Source organism: Schistocerca americana, chromosome 1 (assembly GCF_021461395.2).
Source record: "Schistocerca americana isolate TAMUIC-IGC-003095 chromosome 1, iqSchAmer2.1, whole genome shotgun sequence".
NCBI classification, from domain to species: Eukaryota; Metazoa; Arthropoda; class Insecta; order Orthoptera; family Acrididae; genus Schistocerca; species Schistocerca americana.
This window is the reverse complement of record NC_060119.1, coordinates 139,445,658-139,465,963: the sequence shown is the minus strand read 5'-3', so window position 1 is coordinate 139,465,963 and position 20,306 is coordinate 139,445,658. Positions and strand designations below refer to the sequence as shown.

The following is a 20,306-nucleotide window of genomic DNA, read 5'->3' as shown; positions in this document are numbered from 1 at the left end:
AAAACCTGTTTACTGATAACAGCAACATTACAGTAACTCATTGCTATGTCTGCAAGTCGCCGTATACCAGTGCACACGTCGGAGAAACAGGTGAGAAAAGATGATGATGCATGGCAGGAAGATAGCCTACATTTAGGTCTCAAACCCATACTGGAGTCAAGCAACAGGACAGACAAACTGTAGACCAAACACAAGAGCGAAATTGTAGAAATCTTTCGGACATGTCCAAAAGAATACATCCCATCTTCATATAGATAAGGCTTACTGGCCGACGATCTTCTGCAGTGTGGATGCACTCATATTGCCCAAACTCTTACGGGAATCGGTAGATTTACTGCCGCAAGAAATGAGTATTGTGGGCAGGGCCACTACAAACGTTGTGTGTGGACACTAAGTTGGGAATGTGGGTCTCACAGGGAGGGTGCCAGAGATAAGTTCCTGCAGTCGGACTATTTTCCGTGTCCTTGGTGCTTCAGTTGGATATACTGTCCGCCATGTAACCCAGAGTTCCTGAGCTCGAGTCCCGGTCGGGGCACAAATTTTCAACTGTCCCCTGTAAGCAGCTAAAGATCTGATTTCATTGTAATTTCATTCTTCGAGAGCTGCAAGATCACCAATGGTACATATAAAACAAAACAGAGCTGACACCTTCATTTTATATAAATAAGAACATATGCATGTGAACCAATTTTCATTTAACAACGCTGTAAGTGAAAAAGTCAGCTCTAATGATAGAGAAAAATACAGTTTTTATGACATTAATATTCAGATGTGTAAGAGAAAAACTTAATGGTTAAGGTAACAAGTCTCTATTTATTCCCTTATATATATTGTTTGAAGTGTCTGTAAGTAGATATTTTCGCTAGAAAATAAAATGTTAATGTTTTAAAATTTTATTTTTCTTCTTAGCACTGCACCACACAAAATCTGATCAAGAACATACGTTGTGAGGTTTGCTTTGTCCTTTAAGGAACTTTATTGTTGTTAGTTTCTAAATTCTCGTGCTATACACCAACTTTTTTGTATCACTGATGGCAACTCATAACCTCATGTTGACCTGTCTGTACTGGCTTCAGCGAATTGACATGAAGGGTCGTGACGAACAGCGTGAAAACTCCCTGACGGAAAGGTTCCGTGGCGTGACGGCCTTAAATCAAATCTTGCATTTTTGTGATCCTATATTCTTCTGAAAGGCCAGCTTTATACGTTGGTTAAAGATGCAGCGACTTCCCGGAACACACTGTAAAACAAGTCTACAACACATTTGGCGTCGTTGGTAATTTCAGAAAAACCAGTCGATAAGCAGTTGAATAAATTACAGGGATCACACTTCGAAATACTTACTTTCGTTGCTGATTGAAATTATCTGTAATTTTAAAAAAAATGTATCTAGCTATGAATTGATTCCTGATGAAAAGGACATAAATCTTTACACGTTCGATATTTACCCTATTTTCGAACATTTCCCCAAAACGAATTTTTGGAAAACTGTCTTTACTATTAATTTTTACACGGCTTCGCATAATACATTGTTGTGGTAATGATTTTGGAAAGTATCTCGTAATAAAATATATACTGTGACACAGTCTTTAGCTTATTTAACACGCAGTTTTATTAGTTACACTTCTTTCGTAAATGACTGTGTTTTATAGAATCTTTGAACTGTACCTCATGAGCTAAGATTTTCCGCCGTTGGCTATAGAGTTGTGATTCGTTGTTATTAAAATCTTATTAGGTCGCAAAGCTTGGGAAGTTTTTCGTGTAACTAAGTGCTGGACGTTTTATTACTAACGTTGCATTGATAGCGGAAAAAAATAAGCGGACATAGCACTGTAATACATTGTCTGTTTACTTAGAGGAAGATGGCGTCAGACGAGGAGGGTACGGTGGCAACCGATGCAGGTAAGAGAAGAAATTGCGTATACTGTTTAAAGTACAGCAGAGTCGTCTTTGCCTAATGTTTGTCAACTAGCAATCATTATCATCACGACTTTAATGCAAGGATTCTATATTTTCTGTGCTGTTACGTAATTTTCGGTGAATTCGTTCATGTTGTTAACTATTTTCTCTACACAATTGTCATTGTGACATTTTGTTGTGTGGTAGCTGCACGTGGAACACGGGCATCAAAAACACCATCTTCCAAAAAGACTCGTACTAAGAAGATGAAGTCTAGTTCTGGGACTAGGTCAACCCGATCCAGAAAGGCAGCTGCCCATGCAGATTCTGATGATGATGCCGTGGAGGTAAGATTGCAGTCTTCACTTTTTTGTCAGAAATATATAAATGAACTTACAAAATTTGTGCAGACATGTTAACCAAGTTGTAGATGAAGATTGCAAACCTGTATGATAGTGTGTTGTTCATGGTGGCAGTTTCAGCTATAGTGTTGCCCCAGGTTAAGTTAGGTTTAAAGATAATTTGGTTGAGTTGCCAAAGCAAATGAATGTGGCTACCAAATAGAATAACGCATGCCGACCGTACAGTTTTTAGCCCTTGAGTGGAGGAAGCTGATAGTGGAAGCTTGTGATTGGCTCGTAGTACACTGGCTACTGGGACAAGTCCTGCCTCCATGTCCTAGAGCAGCCAGCTCATGGCTTGTAAAAGAGACAAACGTGTAAGGTTTGATGCATTGCAGAACTGACAAGGGAGCTGATGGCTAATCACTACAGTAACCAGCTATAGCCTCTAAACTCATATTTATAAACAAAATGCTAGCAAACACTACACACAACACTGCACATGCAGCAACCCTTTATTTACATTGGTTACTTATTGTTATTGTGCACAGAACTGTTGTGTAGCTAGTGTTGGCAATGAGTGTAAATATTCTAGGGTGGCATAAACTTGGCTGACCTTCCATAAAGTATATGACCAGTAGTGTTGCCTTAATTACACACTGCTTGTCATGTTTAATATGCTTTCCATCTTAAAACGAGTAAATGCAGGAGCTGTGTGGGAAAATGGATGAGTCTCAAATTACTCTGGTGCATAATATGCATATAAACTACAAAAAATTAAAGGATAGTCCACTACTTAATTTTTTAAAAAATCGATGATGGTCCACTACTTAATTTCTACTGGTCTATGCAGTGTCTAATATTGTGCAACATGTAGAAGCATGGTGTTGTACAGTTGCTGTTCTTACATATGTTGATATTGCAGAAGTCTGTGGTAGGCTTATTGTGAGAGACATTTAATTTATATGTATCTGTAGAGAGAGAAATCTGAAATGATAAACCTACATTGGGTCGACAGAAGCATCCGATCCCACGCGTCGGCTTTGACCCGTGACGTAAGGGTGTTGTCGTGTGTGTGACGTCATGACGGTGAGGAGTTTGGTTTGAGTGTGGCTGTCTCCAGTTCTGTTTTATCTTATTTTATTTACTTTTCTGATCTGTTCGTTCTATCTTGTGAGGGTTTTTTTTTTTTTTTTTTTTTTTTTTTTTTTAAACCACTTATTACTTATTTTAATTATGTTTTCTCTAATTTCTGCTTTAGTTTATTATATTTATCTTTCTGATCTGGTCGTTCTATCCTGAGAGATTTTTTTTTTTTTTTTTTAAAGACAAAAAACACTAATCACCTACTGAAGCATCTTTATCTTCTATGGGTTGCAGGGGTTACGACCCCTGGGGAGGTGGGTGGGTATTCATGCATGGCTGTCTTCACTTACACGTTGTAGCTACGCAAGGCATCTAAATTTGTTTATATTCCGTTTGCCCCCCACCCAAAACACCCCATTTCCCGTGCTTGTCCCGTTAGTGTCATTGGGCTTCTTGTGGAAAGTGTGTGTGTTTGTTTTTGTTTCTGCCGTATTTGTGACGTCATGGGTCAAAGCAGACAGGCGGGATCGGACGCTTCCGTATTTCCACCTACATTAAATGTGAATTCATCATGATACTTCGCGTGTACATGTCTTAGTAAGTGGTACAGGTCACTGAAATTTGTTGAAATGGGTTTTGCAAGAAGGAGATTAGTTGGTTCTTGTGGGCTGTAGTATAATAGGACATACAGAATACATATTTCAATCTTTACTCTATGGCGTACTCAAACTGAAGAGGTGTCTCCTCCCATCATAATTTATATTCATATATGTAACACAGTACTATATGTTAAACAAGCAGTACTTGAGATATAAGAGATCTTGAAGATTCATATTGTGTGTTATTGTATTACTGTGAGTAATATTTTTTACCAGATATATATACCCAGAAAATACGGGAAAAGCCTGAAATTTTTCATTGTTTTAGATTTCAGTTAAATTTAGGTAATTTTGGCTAGTAAGCACTGATGCTCTAACAAAGAATTTTATTTTACCCAGCTACTGCAGCAGTAAAACATGAACATGAGAATAATACCCAAATAAAGCTTTAGTCGCAAAGAAAATGTGCCATTTTCAATTGAAACCACAGTGTGTGCTGAAGTGCCTGCTGAGGGCAAATTGTCAGACTATGTAGTACTTCATAACAGCAAACTGCTTTCAATGCCAGGCCTCATTTCAGTGAGTGTGAAGTTACAACTGTTTACATTTCTAACAGGTCTTGGGAAAATGTCTCGAGTGATGGTCTGAGAAGTGTTACTTTCAAAGTAAATTTCCTTTTATTCGAGAGGAATGAGAATGTGCTAAAAAAAATTAAATCACAGGGTGTTAGACTCTGATTCAAAACTTTGAGGACTACCCACCTAGAAAAGCTTTAGGCCCAGAAGCCCAGCCGTTCATTTCAAATGTTACTGGCATGTTTGTGTTAGATATCTTGTAGGATAAAACACACTACAAAAGATAAAAGCTCCAAGGTCATTTTTCATATTTGTTGTAGTTATTTCATAGATTACAGAATAGCAAATAATGATGGCAGAAAGCAAAATAATCCTTCAAAAGTGTGAAGTGAATTCTTGAGCAGTTTCGTATGTAATTGGCTTTTCTATGGAAAAGTCGATGTACTAAACAGAACAGGCATTCATCCAGGTAGCCCACATAATTTGCGGTGCACAGCTGTGGAATTTATAATAGTGTTTATCAGAAACATTTAGCTGGTGCAATTTTATCTGTGCTCTTGGGGACCTGCCTAACCACAGCCTTGGGGTGGGGACTGATAGTTAGTCAAAGCTTAACATTTCTTCTAACTATACTGCAGAGATATTAATTTAAACCGTTAATTTTTTCTATTTGTGCATTTGCAGTACTTAAGTGATGTTACTGTTGGCTGACTACATCATGTATCATATGCCCTGTATATGTGCTGTAATATGCACTGTAAATGTTGAGGTGCATCAAGGCTCTTTCCAAAAAAAAAATTTTTCCGCACTCCCCAGCCAATGGGTTTCATTTGCTAAAGTGCCGGTAAGTTCTATGTCAGTGTATAAGACATTCACCATTCAAAGTGATGCAGCTCTGAGGGAAAGTATATTGTCACTTAACGTAGAAAAGAAGGTACTTTCACCAGTTGTATAGTGCATTTTAACCGGGAAATGTGGGAAGATTTTTGTTTTCTTTTCCACGTACATACCCTGTGTATGCTCTGGATTTTTTATATTATTTATGATTTTGGAAGTACTTTAATACAGAGTTGGGTGGGGCAAGGGAGCCTATATTGAAATTTTTGGGTGCTTGGTAATGACTGCTTTTGAGGAGTGCTGTGCAGTATTGTATAATACACTGAAGAGCCAAAGAAACTGAAAACCTGCCTAATATCGTCTAGGGCCCCTGCGAGCATGCAGAAACGTCGCAACACGACATGGCATGAACTCGATTAATGTCTGAAGTAGTGCTGGAGGGAATTGACATAATGAATCCTGCAGGGCTGCCCGTAAATCCATGAGAGTACAGTGGGGTGGAGAACTCTTCAGTACAGCACATTGCAAGGCATCCCAGATAAGCTCGATAATGTTCATGTCAGGGGAGTTTGGTGGCCATCGGAAGTGTTTAAACTCAGAAGAGAGTTCCTGGAGCCACTCTCTCGGGTGTCGCATCATCCTGCTGGAATTGCCCAAATCTGTCAGAATGCACAATGGGCATGAACGGCTGCAGGTGATCAGACAGGATGCTTACGTGTGTGTCACCTGTCAGTCGCATCTGGACGTATCTGGGGTCCCATATCACTCCAATTGCACTTGCCCCACATTATTACATAGCCTCCCCCAGCTTGAAAAGTCCACTGCTGACATGCAGGGTCCATGGATTCCTGAGGTTTTATCTATATCCATATGCGTCCATCCGCGTTTCCTGTCATCAACAGTCCAATGTCTGTGTTAATGGGCTCAAGCGAGGCGTCAAGTTTTGTGTCGTGTAGTCATCAAGGGTACACGGGTGGGCCTTCGGCTCCGAAAGCCCATATCGCTGATCTTTCGTTGAAAGAGTGCACGCTGACTCTTGTTGAAGGTCCACCATTGGAATCTGCTGCAATTTGTGGAAGCGTCACACTGTCATGTTGAATGATTGTCTTCAATCGTTGCTGGTTCGCTTCTTGCAGGATATTTTTCTGGCTGCAGCAAAGTTGGAGATTTGATGTTTTAGCGGATTCGTGGTATTCACGGTACACTTGTGAAATAGTCCTACAGGAAAATCCCCATGTAATTGCTACCTCAGAGATGAGTTCCATTGCTCGTGCATTGACCATAACACCACATTCAAACTCGCTTAAATCTCGATAACCTGCCATTGTGGCAGAAGTAACCAATCTAACAGCTGTGCCAGACACTTTTGTCTTATGTAGGTGTTGCCACCCACAGTGCTGAATTCTGCCTGTTTACGTATCTCGGTACCTGAATATGCATGCATATACCATTTTCTTTGATGCTTCAGTGTATAACAATACAAAGGAAATTTATAATGCCCAACAGCCTCTTGTATGTGCAGCCACGTTGACAAATGTTGCAACAAAGACAATGCAGATCCAGTAAATGAGATCAGCATAACCCCTTCAGAGAAATTTACTGCAGACCTGGCTAGACAATCCGCAGGAACCTTCTTTTGCAGTCCGACGATGAGCTGCGCGCCAATTTAGAGCGGTGAGGTGTACATTTTGTCCGGTGTGTCCACCATGGTCCAAAGGATAATCAGGTTGCCACCGGTGCCTTCGTCTTGGCCTTTGAGGCTGATACATTGCCTGAGAAGGTCAAGGTGATGGTCTACCGGTGTGATGTAAAGCCCTATATTCCTCCCCTGATGTGGTGCTTTAAGTGCTGGGAGTTCGGCCATATGTCTTCCCGCTGTACTTAGTGTCACATACCGAGATTGCGGATGCCCATCACATCCCAATACTCCATGTGCCCCACCTCCCATCTGTGTCAACTGCGGAGAGCACCATTTGCCTTGCTCGCCTGACTGCAGGATTCTCCAGAAAGAAAGGAAAATCAGAGTACAAGAGTTTATTCCCCCTTAAACATCCCAACAACCACCACCAGAGTACAAGACCCTGGGCAGACTGACCTACACTGAGGCTAAGAGAAATTTGAACGCCTGCATCCTATGCATGTGACATCGTCTTACACCGCTGCTACGACAGTTCTGGTACCATCAGCTCCGCCAACACAGGTCACCTTTCAGAGCCGGAAGACTACCCCTTCCCCCCTTTATCGTGGGGGGCATTTCCCTCCCTGTTGCTCCTGCACCACCCACTTCGGTGGCAACACCCCCCCCCCCCCCCCCCCCAACCATCAGGGAAGTCCATCCCCACTTCTAAGCCGGAGAAGCGTAAGTCTTCTTTGGCTTCTCTTGCTAGGAAGGGGTCTCTTGGGTCACTCCCTTCCCAGGTTTCTTCTAGTGGGAAAGAAGACACCTGCCAGTGGCTGAAGAGCCCAAAAAACAGCTGGTCATAGGGCTTCACACTCGTCCTCAGTCGTGGAGACTGAGCCAGTGAAGTCCTCCCAGCCAGGGAAACCCAAGGATCAGCGAGAGAAATCCAAAAAGAAAACTCCCAAGACCAAGGAAATTGCGGTGGCACCCACACCACCTTTACCTATAAGCTCTGCGGCTGAGTATGGGATGGAGATTTTGGTGTCTGCTGAGGACCTAGATCTCGCCAGACCCCTCAGACAGGATGGATATAGACTGCTCGGGCAATAAATTGGTGGCAGCAGGTGACTCTGAGGCGTAAACTGCCTCATTGAATGTTCCATGCCTTCCCAGTCTCACAGTGTCATCCTCCAGTGGGATAGCGGCGTTTTTTTTTCACCGCATGGCTGAGCTACAGCAACTGTTAAGCTTTACACCTGCTATCTGCATTGCCCTCCAGGAAATCTGGTTTCCAGCAGTGTGGACCCCTGTCCTCCGCAGCTATAAGGGATATTGCAGGAACCGTAGTGACTATAATAGTGTCAGGTGGAGTTTGTGTTTATGTCCTAAACTCGGTCTGTAGTGAATATGTACCCCTTCAAACCCCTCTTGAAGCTGTGGCTGTCAGAATGACGACGATGCAGGAAATAACTGTCTGCAATGTATATCTTCCTCCAGATGGTGCAGTACCCCTGAATGTATTAGCTGCACTGATTAACTCCCTAATCTCCTGGGGAGATTTTAATGCCCATAACCCCTTGGGGGGTAGTACCATACTTTCTGGCTGAAGCAGAGATGTCGAAACTTTACTGTCGCAATTCGACCTCTGCCTCTTAAATAAAATACTGCGGCTGCCACACATTTCAGTTTAGCTCATGGTAGTTACTCGGTCATTGATTATCAATTAGCAGCCCAGGACCTCTCCCATCTATACACTGGAGAGCACATGATGACCTCTGTGGTAGTGACCTGTTCCGCATCTTCCTGTCACTGCCCCCGCATCAGGCTCACGGACGCCTGCCCAATGGTCTTTGAACAAGGCAGACTGGGGAACTTTCACATCTGCTGTCACCACGGAATCTCCCCCACACGGTAACATTGATGTGATGGTTGAGAGGGTGACTAGCACAATTGTTTCTGCAGCAGAAAACGCGATCCCTCGCTCTTTAGGGTGCCCGAGGCGTAGGGCAGTCCCTCGGTGGTTGCTGAAGCAATTAAGGAGTGTCGGCGAGCTCTACAGCAGCATAAGTGGCACCCTTCCCTGGAGCACGTCATCGCCTTTAAACAGCTCCGTGCTGGGTGTCACACGTTGCCTTCCTAAGTCTGGGCAAAGATCAAATGTCTTTTCAGGTACCAGGCTCCAACAGCTGTCTCTGGTGTTACTATAAATGGCGAGTTATGTACCAACGCAAACGTGATTGCCGAGCACTGAGCTCGAGCCTCTACGTCGGAGAATTACCCCCCAACCTTTCACACTCCCAAACGGCAGCTGGAAGGGAAAGTCCTCTCATTCACTACATGCTGCATTGAATCCTATAAATGCCCCATTTACAGAGTGGGAGCTCCTCAGTGCTTCTTGCACATTGCCCCGGCACAGCATCTGGGCCTGATGGCATCCCTAGCCAGATAATTAAACATCTCTCATCTGACTACAAGCGACATCTTCTTGTCATCTTCAACCAGATCTGGTGCGATGGCGTCTTTCCATTGTAGTGGCGGGCAAGCACTGTCATTCCGGTACTCAAACCCAGTTAAAACCCGCTTGATGTGGATAACTATCAGCCTCACCAACGTTCTTTGTAAGCTGGTGGAATGTATGGTATGTCGGTGGTTGGGTTGGGTCGGGTCCTGGAGTCACGTGGCTTGCTGGCTCCATGTCAGGGCAGCTTCCGCCAGGGTTGCTCTATCACTGATAATCTTGTGTCTGTCAAGTTTGCCATCCAAACTGCCTTTTCCAGGCGGCAACACCTGATTGCCATCTTTTTTGACTTATATAAAGCATACGACACGACTTGGTGCCATCATATCCTTGCCACATTGTATGAGTGAGGTCTCCGGGGACCACTCCCGATTTTTATCCAAAACTTCCTGTCTCTCCGTACTTCCCGTATCCAAGTTGGTTACTCCCATATTTCTATCCATATCCTGGAGAATGGAGTCCCGCTGGGCTCTGTATTGAGTGTGTCTCTATTTTTAGTGGCCATTAACAGTCCAGCAGCAGTTGTCGGGCCCTCAGTCTCACTTTCTCTGTATGCAGACGACTTCTGCATTTTGTACTGCTGCTCCAGTACTGTTGTTGCTGTGTGGCGTCTCCAGGAAGCCATCCACAAGGCGCAGTCATGGGCTGTAGCCTACGGTTCCCAGTTTTCTGCCGCAAAGTCATGTGTCATGCACATCTGTCGGAGTCGCACCGTTCATCCGGAACCCGCACTTTACCTTAATGACAATCCATTCACTGTAGTGGAAACATATCAATTCCTAGGACTGGATTTCGACACTCGATGAGACTTAGCTCCCTCATCTTCGTCAGCTTAAGCAGAAGTGCTGGCAGCACCTGAATGCCCTCTGTTGCCTGAGCAACACCAATTGGGGTGCAGATCACTCTACGGTGTTGCAGCTCTACAAAGCCCTTCTGCAATCCTGAATTGACTATGGAAGTGTGGTTCATTGCATTGCATTTACTCGACCCTGTGCAACACTGTGGGGTTCGATTAGTGACAGGAGCTTCTAGGAAGAGTCCGGCGACCAGCGTACTAGTGGAGGCTGGTGTCCCTCCGCTGCAGATCAGACGTGTGCAACTGCTTGCCAGTTACGCAGCACACATCCATAGTTCCCCTGAGCATCTGAATTACAGTCTCACCTTTTCCCACCCGCGGCAGTCGACCTCCCACATCGGTGGCCCATATCGGGGCTAACGATTGCGGTTTGTGTGCGGTCCCTTCTCTCCGAACTGGAGTCCTTCCCCTTACCACCTCTACTTGCGGTCTGTTCATGTATGCCTCCATGGTGTACGCCTCCATGGTGTATGCCTCGGCTGCAGCTTCGTCTGGACCTTTTGCATGGCCCTAAGTACTCCGTTAACCCCGCCACTCTCAGCTGTCACTTCTTCTCAATTCTTGGCATGTTCCGGGGCTCTGAAGTGGTTTACACAGACGGCTCAATGGCTGATGGTCATGTAGGCTTCACATGTGTTCATGGTGGACATATTGAGCAGCACTCCTTGCCAGCTAGCTGCAGTGTTTTCACTGCAGAGCTGGCGCCCATATCTCATGCTCTTGAGCACCTCCGCTCATGCCCTGGTGAGTCATTTCTCCTGTGTACTGATTCATTGAGCAGTCTACAAGCTATCAACCAGTGCTACCCTCGCCACCCTGTGGTAGCGTCCATTCAGAAGTCCATCTATGGCCTGGAACAGTCCCGCCGTTCCGTGGTTTTTGTGTGGACCTCAAGACACGTCGGAATCCCCGGCAATGAACTTGCCGACAGGCTGGCCAACCAGGCAACGAGGAAACAGCTTCTGGAGATAGGCATCTCCGAAGCTGACCTGCGTCCCGTCTTACTCCACGGGGTTTTCTGGCTTTGGGAGACGGAATGGCATAACAGCATGCACAACAAACTGCGTGTCATTAAGGAGACTATGAATGTGTAGACGCCTTCCATGCAGGTCTCTCGCAGGGAATCAGTTTTTCTCTGCCGGCTCCACATTGGCCATACGCGGCTAACGCATGGTTACGTACTCTGTCGCGAAGACCCACCTCAGTGTCGCTGTGGCTCCCAAATGACAGTCGTCCACCTCTTGCTGGACTGCCCACTTTTAGGTGCCCTGTGCCAGACTTTTTAAGTTTCTCAACACCCTGCCTTCGGCGTTGGGCAACAATGCCTGCTCAGCAGCTTTAGTTTTATGTTTTATCTTGGAGAGTGGGTTGTATACTTCTATCTAGGTTTTAGCGCATGTCCTTTGTCCCTCTTTGTCCTCCGTCCTAGTGCTTTTTGGGTGGAGGTTTTAATGTATTGCAGAGTGGCTAGCTTTCCCTTTTTATTCTCATGGTTGGTCAGCAACTGTAATCTGCTTTCATGTTTTACTCTCTTCTGTTTCTAGTGTCTCTTTGTTTTCTTGTCCTCTTTTGTTCCTTTTAGTGTTCGTTGCCTTTCCTTCAGTCTTGTGGCTTTTCCTTTCTTTCCGTTTTGTGTTATATGTTTCGTCTGTTTTTATTCTCACACTTGTGGCATTGTTTTATTATAAACAAGGGACCGATGACCTTGTAGTTCGGTCCCTTCTCCCACCTCTAAACAAACCTGCCTACCTACCTATCTTCTCCAAGTCCCTGTTTTTAGCTGTCTTTCCTTCCTTTGCTTGGGCTTAACATATAATTGTTTTTAACTTTTTTGTGGTCTACAATTCAGACTTACGCGCATATAAGTGTAGTTATTTTTGTGCCCTAAAACAAAGCAAACAAACACTGGTTCCTGTTAGATCACCGAAGTTCAGCAGTGTTGGATGTGGCTAGTACTTCTATTGGTGGCTGTATGGGTACGCGGCACGCTGTTCACAATTTTTCTTGTCCTTATTACACCAGAATGGATAAGAGGAGTTGGTGGTGTAAAGTACCTTATCACCAGTCTTTGTGCCAGTGTTTCCTGAAAAACACACACACACACACACACACACACACACACACACACACACACACAATTAGTCATCTATACATAACAAATGCACTTATACACACAGCTCTTTACTTCGTGAAGAAAAGGTGCCTTCAGGTGCGAAGGACAAGGAAAATGTTTCCAATTAGACAGATGAACGTGCTCTTCGGGGTCTCCCAACCATTCATGCTACGTCACTTGACTTTTAATGAAGCCACTTAATACCTGTATATAGTAAATCTTCCAAGGTGGGTGTAATATGTCTGATGGAATGGTATCTATCATGTTAGTCTAGAATAGTAATCTGCTGTAATGTATTGCTCAGCTTGCTTTGAAATATCTGAAGAAGTTCCATAACTCATAGCTGAATTACTTCTGTTGCAGAGGAGACAATTTCAAGCCTCTGGGCCTTTCCATATATACTGAGGCTGGGGTAATGCATTTGATGTGCGTCATATTGTAAAAAGTATTTTTGCCAGTGTTAGTAGAGACAGTGAAATCAACATTGTCTAATACATATTAACAGCATGTTTACGTTAGGACAGGCCCTTTGTGGGACAAGCCCCTCGAAATGGTAAACTGTGGAGAGCTCCACCTGTTGAACTTCTTAAACAATAGCTCACGTAACAACTGCAAATAAATACACATGTAATAAACTGAAAATAACTCCACTCTATGTAGGTGAGCTCAGTTTTTGTCTACTCACCTGGATAGGAACTATTGGTGAGGTACAATCTCAGTATTGTGAAAAGCGAGCAGTAGTCCTGGTGGGGAAGGTAGCCTTTCTGGAAGAATGCTACATCTGCAGTACAGAATGACTGAGTCAGTTTACCCTCTAACAATGTGTAGAGATATATGTAGATTCTGTTCATATTTTTCTTGCATTTGTGGTATTAGTTACTCGTGTGTGTTCCATGCAGTGTGAATACAGTTTGTGGAAAATAAACACCTCCCTCCCCCCCCACCCGCCATGTTCATGTAGTGTCCCCCCATTGATTCATAAGGTGTGTTGTGGAGGACCAATGTAACTTTGTAAATTACCATGTAGTTGCATTTTGTGTGCAGTGGGAGTAGATTGTGGAGAATTGCCTACCCCCTGTTCAGTTCGTAGATCTTTGATGGAGGGAACTACACGACCTGTGTGGTGACGACGTGCCTTCCCTTGCGCTTCTACTGTCCACCTCTACCCCCTCCCCCTCCCTGGTGCAACCACAAAAACACAATTTATCGCTTAATAAGGCTCAACTGCACTTAGATTTCATTTACACTTTTAATGTTTGTCCTGAACCCACTTTATTTAATAGTAAACATTAATTTTTACCATTAAGGCAGTATTTTTAATAATTTTCCAATTTTTTCATCTGCTGCAACTTGGAAACTGTTAGAGCAAAAAATGAATAAGGCCTTATGTAAAGGTTTCTTTCTTTTGTAGGAAATTTATTGTAGTTTAATTTTGTTCTGGGAAACATTTATGCTGGAGTCGGCAGTGTTCAAGTTATTTCAGAAGAATGTAAAGTGACTTTTAAACACCCCAGCACCCCAGTGTTCACACCCAACTTGTTGGAATTTTTAGTATCCTGTTCATGGGCCTCCCCTACCACTCTACAAAAATTGTAAGACAACACAAAATGTTTCCCCTAATATTCTGTTGTTGACTGGACTGCTTTGTATAGTGTGTGTGTGTGTGTGTGTGTGTGTGTGAGAGAGAGAGAGAGAGAGAGAGAGAGAGAGAGAGAGAGAGAGAGAGAGAGAGAGAGAGAGAGATTAAAAAAAAAACCTTATTTTTATAACAGGAGACAGAGGAGAAGATTGGAGATGAGGATGAAATTGCTCCTGCCATTGTGACAGAAGTGCCAGAAGCTGTTGTTGAAGAAAGCATTGTAGAAGAAAATGGAGTTGTCTTCAATGATGCTGATGGCAACTGTATTGTTGAAGAAATATGCACAGAATTGCAAGAACCTGATGATGAGTGTTCCCAACATGAAATTTTTCCCTCTTCAGGAAAGAATGGTAGGTGCATGCGCAAACTTTATTTTTAAGTACTATGCCGTTTCACATCAGTAACTAAGTATTTCATCCTGTGCTGTTGAAATTATGTAGTAACAGACAGAAAGGCGATCCCCGTCATCTGACACCACTGTTGTCAGCGTTTGACTGCAAAGCCTAAATGTCTGCAGATGAAAACAGTTATCTTCAGAGCAGCAATAACAGTAAGGCTTTCCCATAGAAACGTACGCAAAATCATGTTGCATGATTGGTTGAGTTAGGGGGGGGGGGGGAAGTTAGACTGACTGCAGTGATCAAAAGAGGGTCCAGTTCAGAAAAGAATGCTTTTTACATATTGTCAGGTGGGCAAATTTTATCCTTGGCCTTATTTATTCCACGCACGGTGAGCTGTACATTAATAAGTCGAGAAAGTCTTACTTGCTGACTGATGTATTGGGAAGCAGTTTCCTGCTCGTTTGTAAATAAGCTGAATTATGCTTCACCTCTTCTCACTTACAAGAGGGTATTTTTCTTAACCCTACACGGATGTAAAACTGTTTTAACGTTATTCTCACCAATAAATTAACATTTGTCTTTTTTTAAATTCTTGCTGTACTATAACTGTCCAAAGTAATTATGTTTATACATGGGCATAGTTTAGAAGTTGTAATATACAGTGGAATAGAAGTCCACCGTCCTCGTCTATTTTATTAATTATTCATATGTTTCTGCAAACATTGTTAGATCATAAACTGAAAACTACTGGTTTATTTTCTACTTTCTACAAGTTTTTCACTTTCTGCCAACTATATCTGGGCCATTCCATGCAAAGCGGTCTAATTTCGGAAAAAGTTCCCTCATAACCATCACAGATTTGCCTGAAATTTTCATGTGAACATTGGCACATGTCTCCAATGAACTTTGGTAAAGTTTTACTTTTCCTAGTTTCATACTTGCAGAGGTACAGTCATTTGTTTGACGCACAGTGCACCTATCAACAGTGCACCTGTGAGTTTTTGGCAGTTTTCAGTCATATCTCTGGCAATATTTTCTTGCAAGAAAGAAGACTAGGACATCTTTACAACTTTTTGTGCTCTCTTAAACAAAAGAATAAAATTTCTGAGCAATTTTCATGTGGATAGGCTGAAGCAAAGTCGGCCGGTTTTTTAGGTTAGATGGCCTCGGGCAAGTACAGAAAGGGCGACAGCCTCAAAGGGTGCGGGGCAAAGTCAGGACATGCGGGGACCAAGCAGCAATTGGTATTGTAATTGTAAACTGTCAAAGGTGCATTGGTAAAGTACCGGAACTTCAAGTGCTGATAGAAAGCACCGAAGCTGAAATCGTTACAGGTACAGAAAGCTTGCTGCAGCCAGAGAGAAATTCTGCCGAAATTTTTACAAAGGCACGGACAGTGTTTAGAAAGGATGGATTGCATGCAATCGGTGGTGGCGTGTTTGTCGCCGTTAGTAGTAGTTTATCCTGTAGTGAAGTAGAAGTGGATAGTTCCTGTGAATTATTATGGGTGGAGGTTACACTCAACAACCGAGCTAGGTTAATAATTGGCTCCTTTTACCGACCTCCCGACTCAGCAGCATTAGTGGCAGAACAACTGAGAGAAAATTTGAAATACATTTCACATAAATTTTCTCCGCATGTTATAGTCTTAGGTGGAGATTTCAATTTACCAGATATAGACTGGGACACTCGGACGTTTAGGACGGGTGGTAGGGACAGAGCATCGAGTGACATTATACTGAGTGCACTATCCGAAAATTACCTTGAGCAATTAAACAGAGAACCGACTCGTGGAGATAACATCTTGGACCTACTGATAACAAACAGACCCGAACTTTTCGACTCTGTAAGTGCAGAACAGGGAATCAGTGATCATAAGGCCATTGCAGCATCCCTGAATATGGAAGTTAATAGGAATATAAAAAAGGGAGGAAGGTTTATCTGTTTAGCAAGAGTAATAGAAGGCAGATTTCAGACTACCCAACAGATCAAAATGAAAATTTGTTCTGACACTGACAATGTTGAGTGTTTATGGAAAAAGTTCAAGGCAATCGTAAAATGCGCTTTAGACAGGTACGTGCCGAGTAAAACTGTGAGGGACGGGAAAAACCCACTGTGGTTCAACAACAAAATTAGGAAACTACTGCGAAAGCAAAGAGAGCTTCACTCCAAGTTTAAACGCAGCCAAAACCTCTCAGACAAACAGAAGCTAAACGATGTCAAAGTTAGGGTAAGGAGGGCTATGCGTGAAGCGTTCAGTGAATTTGAAAGTAAAATTCTATGTACCGACTTGACAGAAAATCCTAGGAAGTTCTGGTCTTATGTTAAATCAGTAAGTGGCTCGAAACAGCATATCCAGACACTCCGGGATGTGGCATTGAAACAGAGGATAACCCGTGTAAAGCTGAAATACTAAACACCTTTTTCCAAAGCTGTTTCACAGAGGAAGACCGCACTGCAGTTCCTTCTCTAAATCCTCGCACAAACGAAAAAATGGCTGACATCGAAATAAGTGTCCAAGGAATAGAAAAGCAACTGGAATCACTCAACAGAGGAAAGTCCACTGGACCTGACGGGACACAAATTCGATTTTACACAGAGTACGCGAAAGAACTTGCCCCCTTCTAACAGCCGTGTACCGCAAGTCTCTAGAGGAACGGAAGGTTCCAAATGATTGGAAAAGAGCACAGGTAGTCCCAGTCTTCAAGAAGGGTTGTCGAGCAGATGCGCAAAACTATAGACCTATATCTCTGACGTCGATCTGTTGTAGAATTTTAGAACATGTTTTTTGCTCGAGTATCATGTCATTTTTGGAAACCCAGAATGTACTCTGTAGGAATCAACATGGATTCCGGAAACAGCGATCGTGTAAGACACAACTCGCTTTATTTGTTCATGAGACCCAGAAAATATTAGATACAGGCTCCCAGGTAGATGCTATTTTCCTTGACTTCCGGATGGCATTCGATACAGTTCCGCACTGTCGCCTGATAAACAAAGTAAGAGCCTACGGAATATCAGACCAGCTGTGTGGCTGGATTGAAGAGTTTTTAGCAAACAGAACACAGCATGTTGTTATCAATGGAGAGACGTCTACAGACGTTAAAGTAACCTCTGGCGTGCCACAGGGGAGTGTTATGGGACCATTGCTTTTCACAATATATATAAATGACCTAGTAGATAGTGTCGGAAGTTCCATGCGGCTTTTCGCGGATGATGCTTTAGTATACAGAGAAGTTGCAGCATTAGAAAATTGCAGCGAAATGCAGGAAGATCTGCAGCGGGTAGGCACTTGGTGCAGGGAGTGGCAACTGACCCTTAACATAGACAAATGTAATGTGTTGCGAATACATAGAAAGAAGGATCCTTTATTGTATGATTATATGATAGCGGAACAAACACTGGTAGCAGTTACTTCTGTAAAATATCTGAGAGTATGCGTGCGGAACGATTTGAAGTGGAATGATCATATAAAATAAGCTGCTGGTAAGGCGGGTGCCAGGTTGAGATTCATTGGGAGAGTCCTTAGAAAATGTAGTCCATCAACAAAGGAGGTGGCTTACAAAACACTCGTTCCACCTATACTTGAGTATTGCTCATCAGTGTGGGATCTGTACCAGGTTGGGTTGATGGAGGAGATAGAGAAGATCCAAAGAAGAGCGGCGTGTTTCGTCACAGGGTTATTTGGCAACCGTGATAGCGTTACGGAGGTGTTTAGCAAACTCAAGTGGCAGACTCTGCATGAGAGGCGCTCTGCATCGCGGTGTAGCTTGCTCGCCAGGTTTCGAGAGGGTGCGTTTCTGGATGAGGTATCGAATATATTGCTTCCCCCTACTTATACCTCCCGAGGAGATCACGAATGTAAAATTAGAGAGATTCGAGTGCGCACGGAGGCGTTCAGACAGTCGTTCTTCCCACGAACCATACGCGACTGGAACAGAAAAGGGAGGTAATGACAGTGGCACGTAAAGTGCCCTCCGCCACACACCGTTGGGTGGCTTGCGGAGTATAAATGTAGATGTAGATGTAGATTGCACACTTAAGGCCAGGTTCTAGCCTAACAAAAAATAGGCAAAGTTTGGATTTCTTATTTTTATTTTTCATGGGGACAGTGAAAACGTACAAAGGATTTGTTTTAGGATTATGGTTGGTCAAACTTTAAAATTTATTCTAGATTTTTCAATAAAGGAATGGTGTCCATAATCTGGGTTTGATCCAGGGCTTGAGAGTTTTGAGGTGCACACACTGCGTGCAGTGTAGCCTATCAGGAGATGTCTGAAATCAAAAATGAATACCATCAGTCGATGCATTAAATTTATGGAAGCTTATTCCTGACCACAATGAAATAACTAAATTTAATGATATGGTGCTAACTTTAATTTTAGTTAGATTTTTGGGGATTCATTTCACTCTTCATGGCTTTACAAAAAATAGTTAATATTAACAAATTTCATATATCATAGGTATAAGCTCCCACGGAAAGGGTTTACTTTTCGGGGGTCAAAGGTAGAAGTTAGTTGGTTGAACTGTTCATATTTTATGCTGCACACAGTTTTGAAAAATTGTTTCTCGAGAAAAGCCTGTTTAAAGTTTAGGGAAAACTTTTGTATGTATTATTAGTTCAGTTAGCATAAAACTACATGTTGTCATATATTTTTGATGTCACTGAATGGAAATCTGAAGTTAATTTTCAAAACTGCTAAACCAATATGGCAGGCAAAAAAATGTTTAGACCAAATTTGACCAAAATATGATGGAAAAAAGGTGTTTGTGTTATGTTTAGTCGGAAATATCAGTCTTTCCTGTAACTCACATTGTTCGTGGAAAGCATTTCCCTCGTGCTTCTTGGTGAGAGAAGCCAATCTGGAATATGTTTGCATGCATACTGCAATATAAATCATTTTGTGACTGTGTGTCATGACACACGTTTTCTACCAGAGCTGGGCTTCTCCAGCTGAGATTGTCCCACGGCAGCTGTGACACTCTTTGAAACAAAGGGCTGTAGAAACTATTATAACTCTAAGATTAAAAAACCTTTTCATCCCGGCATTATAGGCGCATATACACTTCGAAAATTAATTTAAAAAAACGAATTTTCGACCATTTTGAATGAGAACTTGGCCCTAAATTGTGAAGTTTATAACCAGTTTGTTTCTTAGTTATAGCAGAACAACAGACTGAAATGCCGCAATGACTCGTGAGACATCTCTCTTTTTAAGTTTGTCGAGTTATTCGCACTTTATTTTGCTTCATAGGCGTCAAGGTTTTTGGTATTGCCTTCCGCAGATAGTACTAAACAATTGTAGAATGTAATAAAAGGTGTCAGATTTGAGTAACAGGGAAATATGTGCCATTTTCAATGCACCTCCGCCATGTAGTTGTTTTTAGGACCTTACATGCTCGCATTGAAAAACTAGATCTAGTTCTTACATGGTTGATCTTTCTAATGAAAAATGGCATAAAAGAGTTTGCAGAAGACAGTTGGGTAAAAGTTGGTGAAAAACATCCCTTTTTGGCATTTTTGAGAAAAATTATGAACTTTGTCTTCCATTTATGAACTATTGGAAAGCAATAGGTGAATGAAATTCTATATCCTAAGACCTGCTACTGGCTAGTTATTGTGTAGAAAGTTTCTGATTTATCCCACAATTATTTCTGGAGATACAAAAAGTGGAACTTCATTATTATTATTATTTTAGACAACTTTGCTTTAAATTCTCCATATGAAAATTCCTCTGGAAATCTGGTTAATGTTGCAAAAAGTTGTAGAAGATGGCATAGTTTTCTTTCAAGAAAATATTGCTGGAGATTTTGTGTCAGTTGCCGAAAACTCAAGAGTGCCCTGTCGATAGCTGCACTGCAGAGTCAAACAAATGACTCA

The 20,306-nt window shown here is 42.6% G+C and overlaps 1 protein-coding gene across 1 annotated transcript in view; it reads left to right on the top strand.

Moving 5' to 3' along the window:
- The first annotated feature begins 1,646 nt into the window (after positions 1–1,646).
- Positions 1,647–20,306, top strand: part of LOC124550941 (pre-mRNA-processing factor 39) — an 82,246-nt gene continuing 63,586 nt past the window's right edge. The window contains exons 1-3 of the mRNA XM_047125752.1: positions 1,647–1,902; positions 2,107–2,246; positions 14,218–14,434. Coding sequence (XP_046981708.1) covers positions 1,863–1,902; positions 2,107–2,246; positions 14,218–14,434 — 397 coding nt within the window. The 5' untranslated portion in view covers positions 1,647–1,862. The remainder of the gene's footprint in view (positions 1,903–2,106; positions 2,247–14,217; positions 14,435–20,306) is intronic.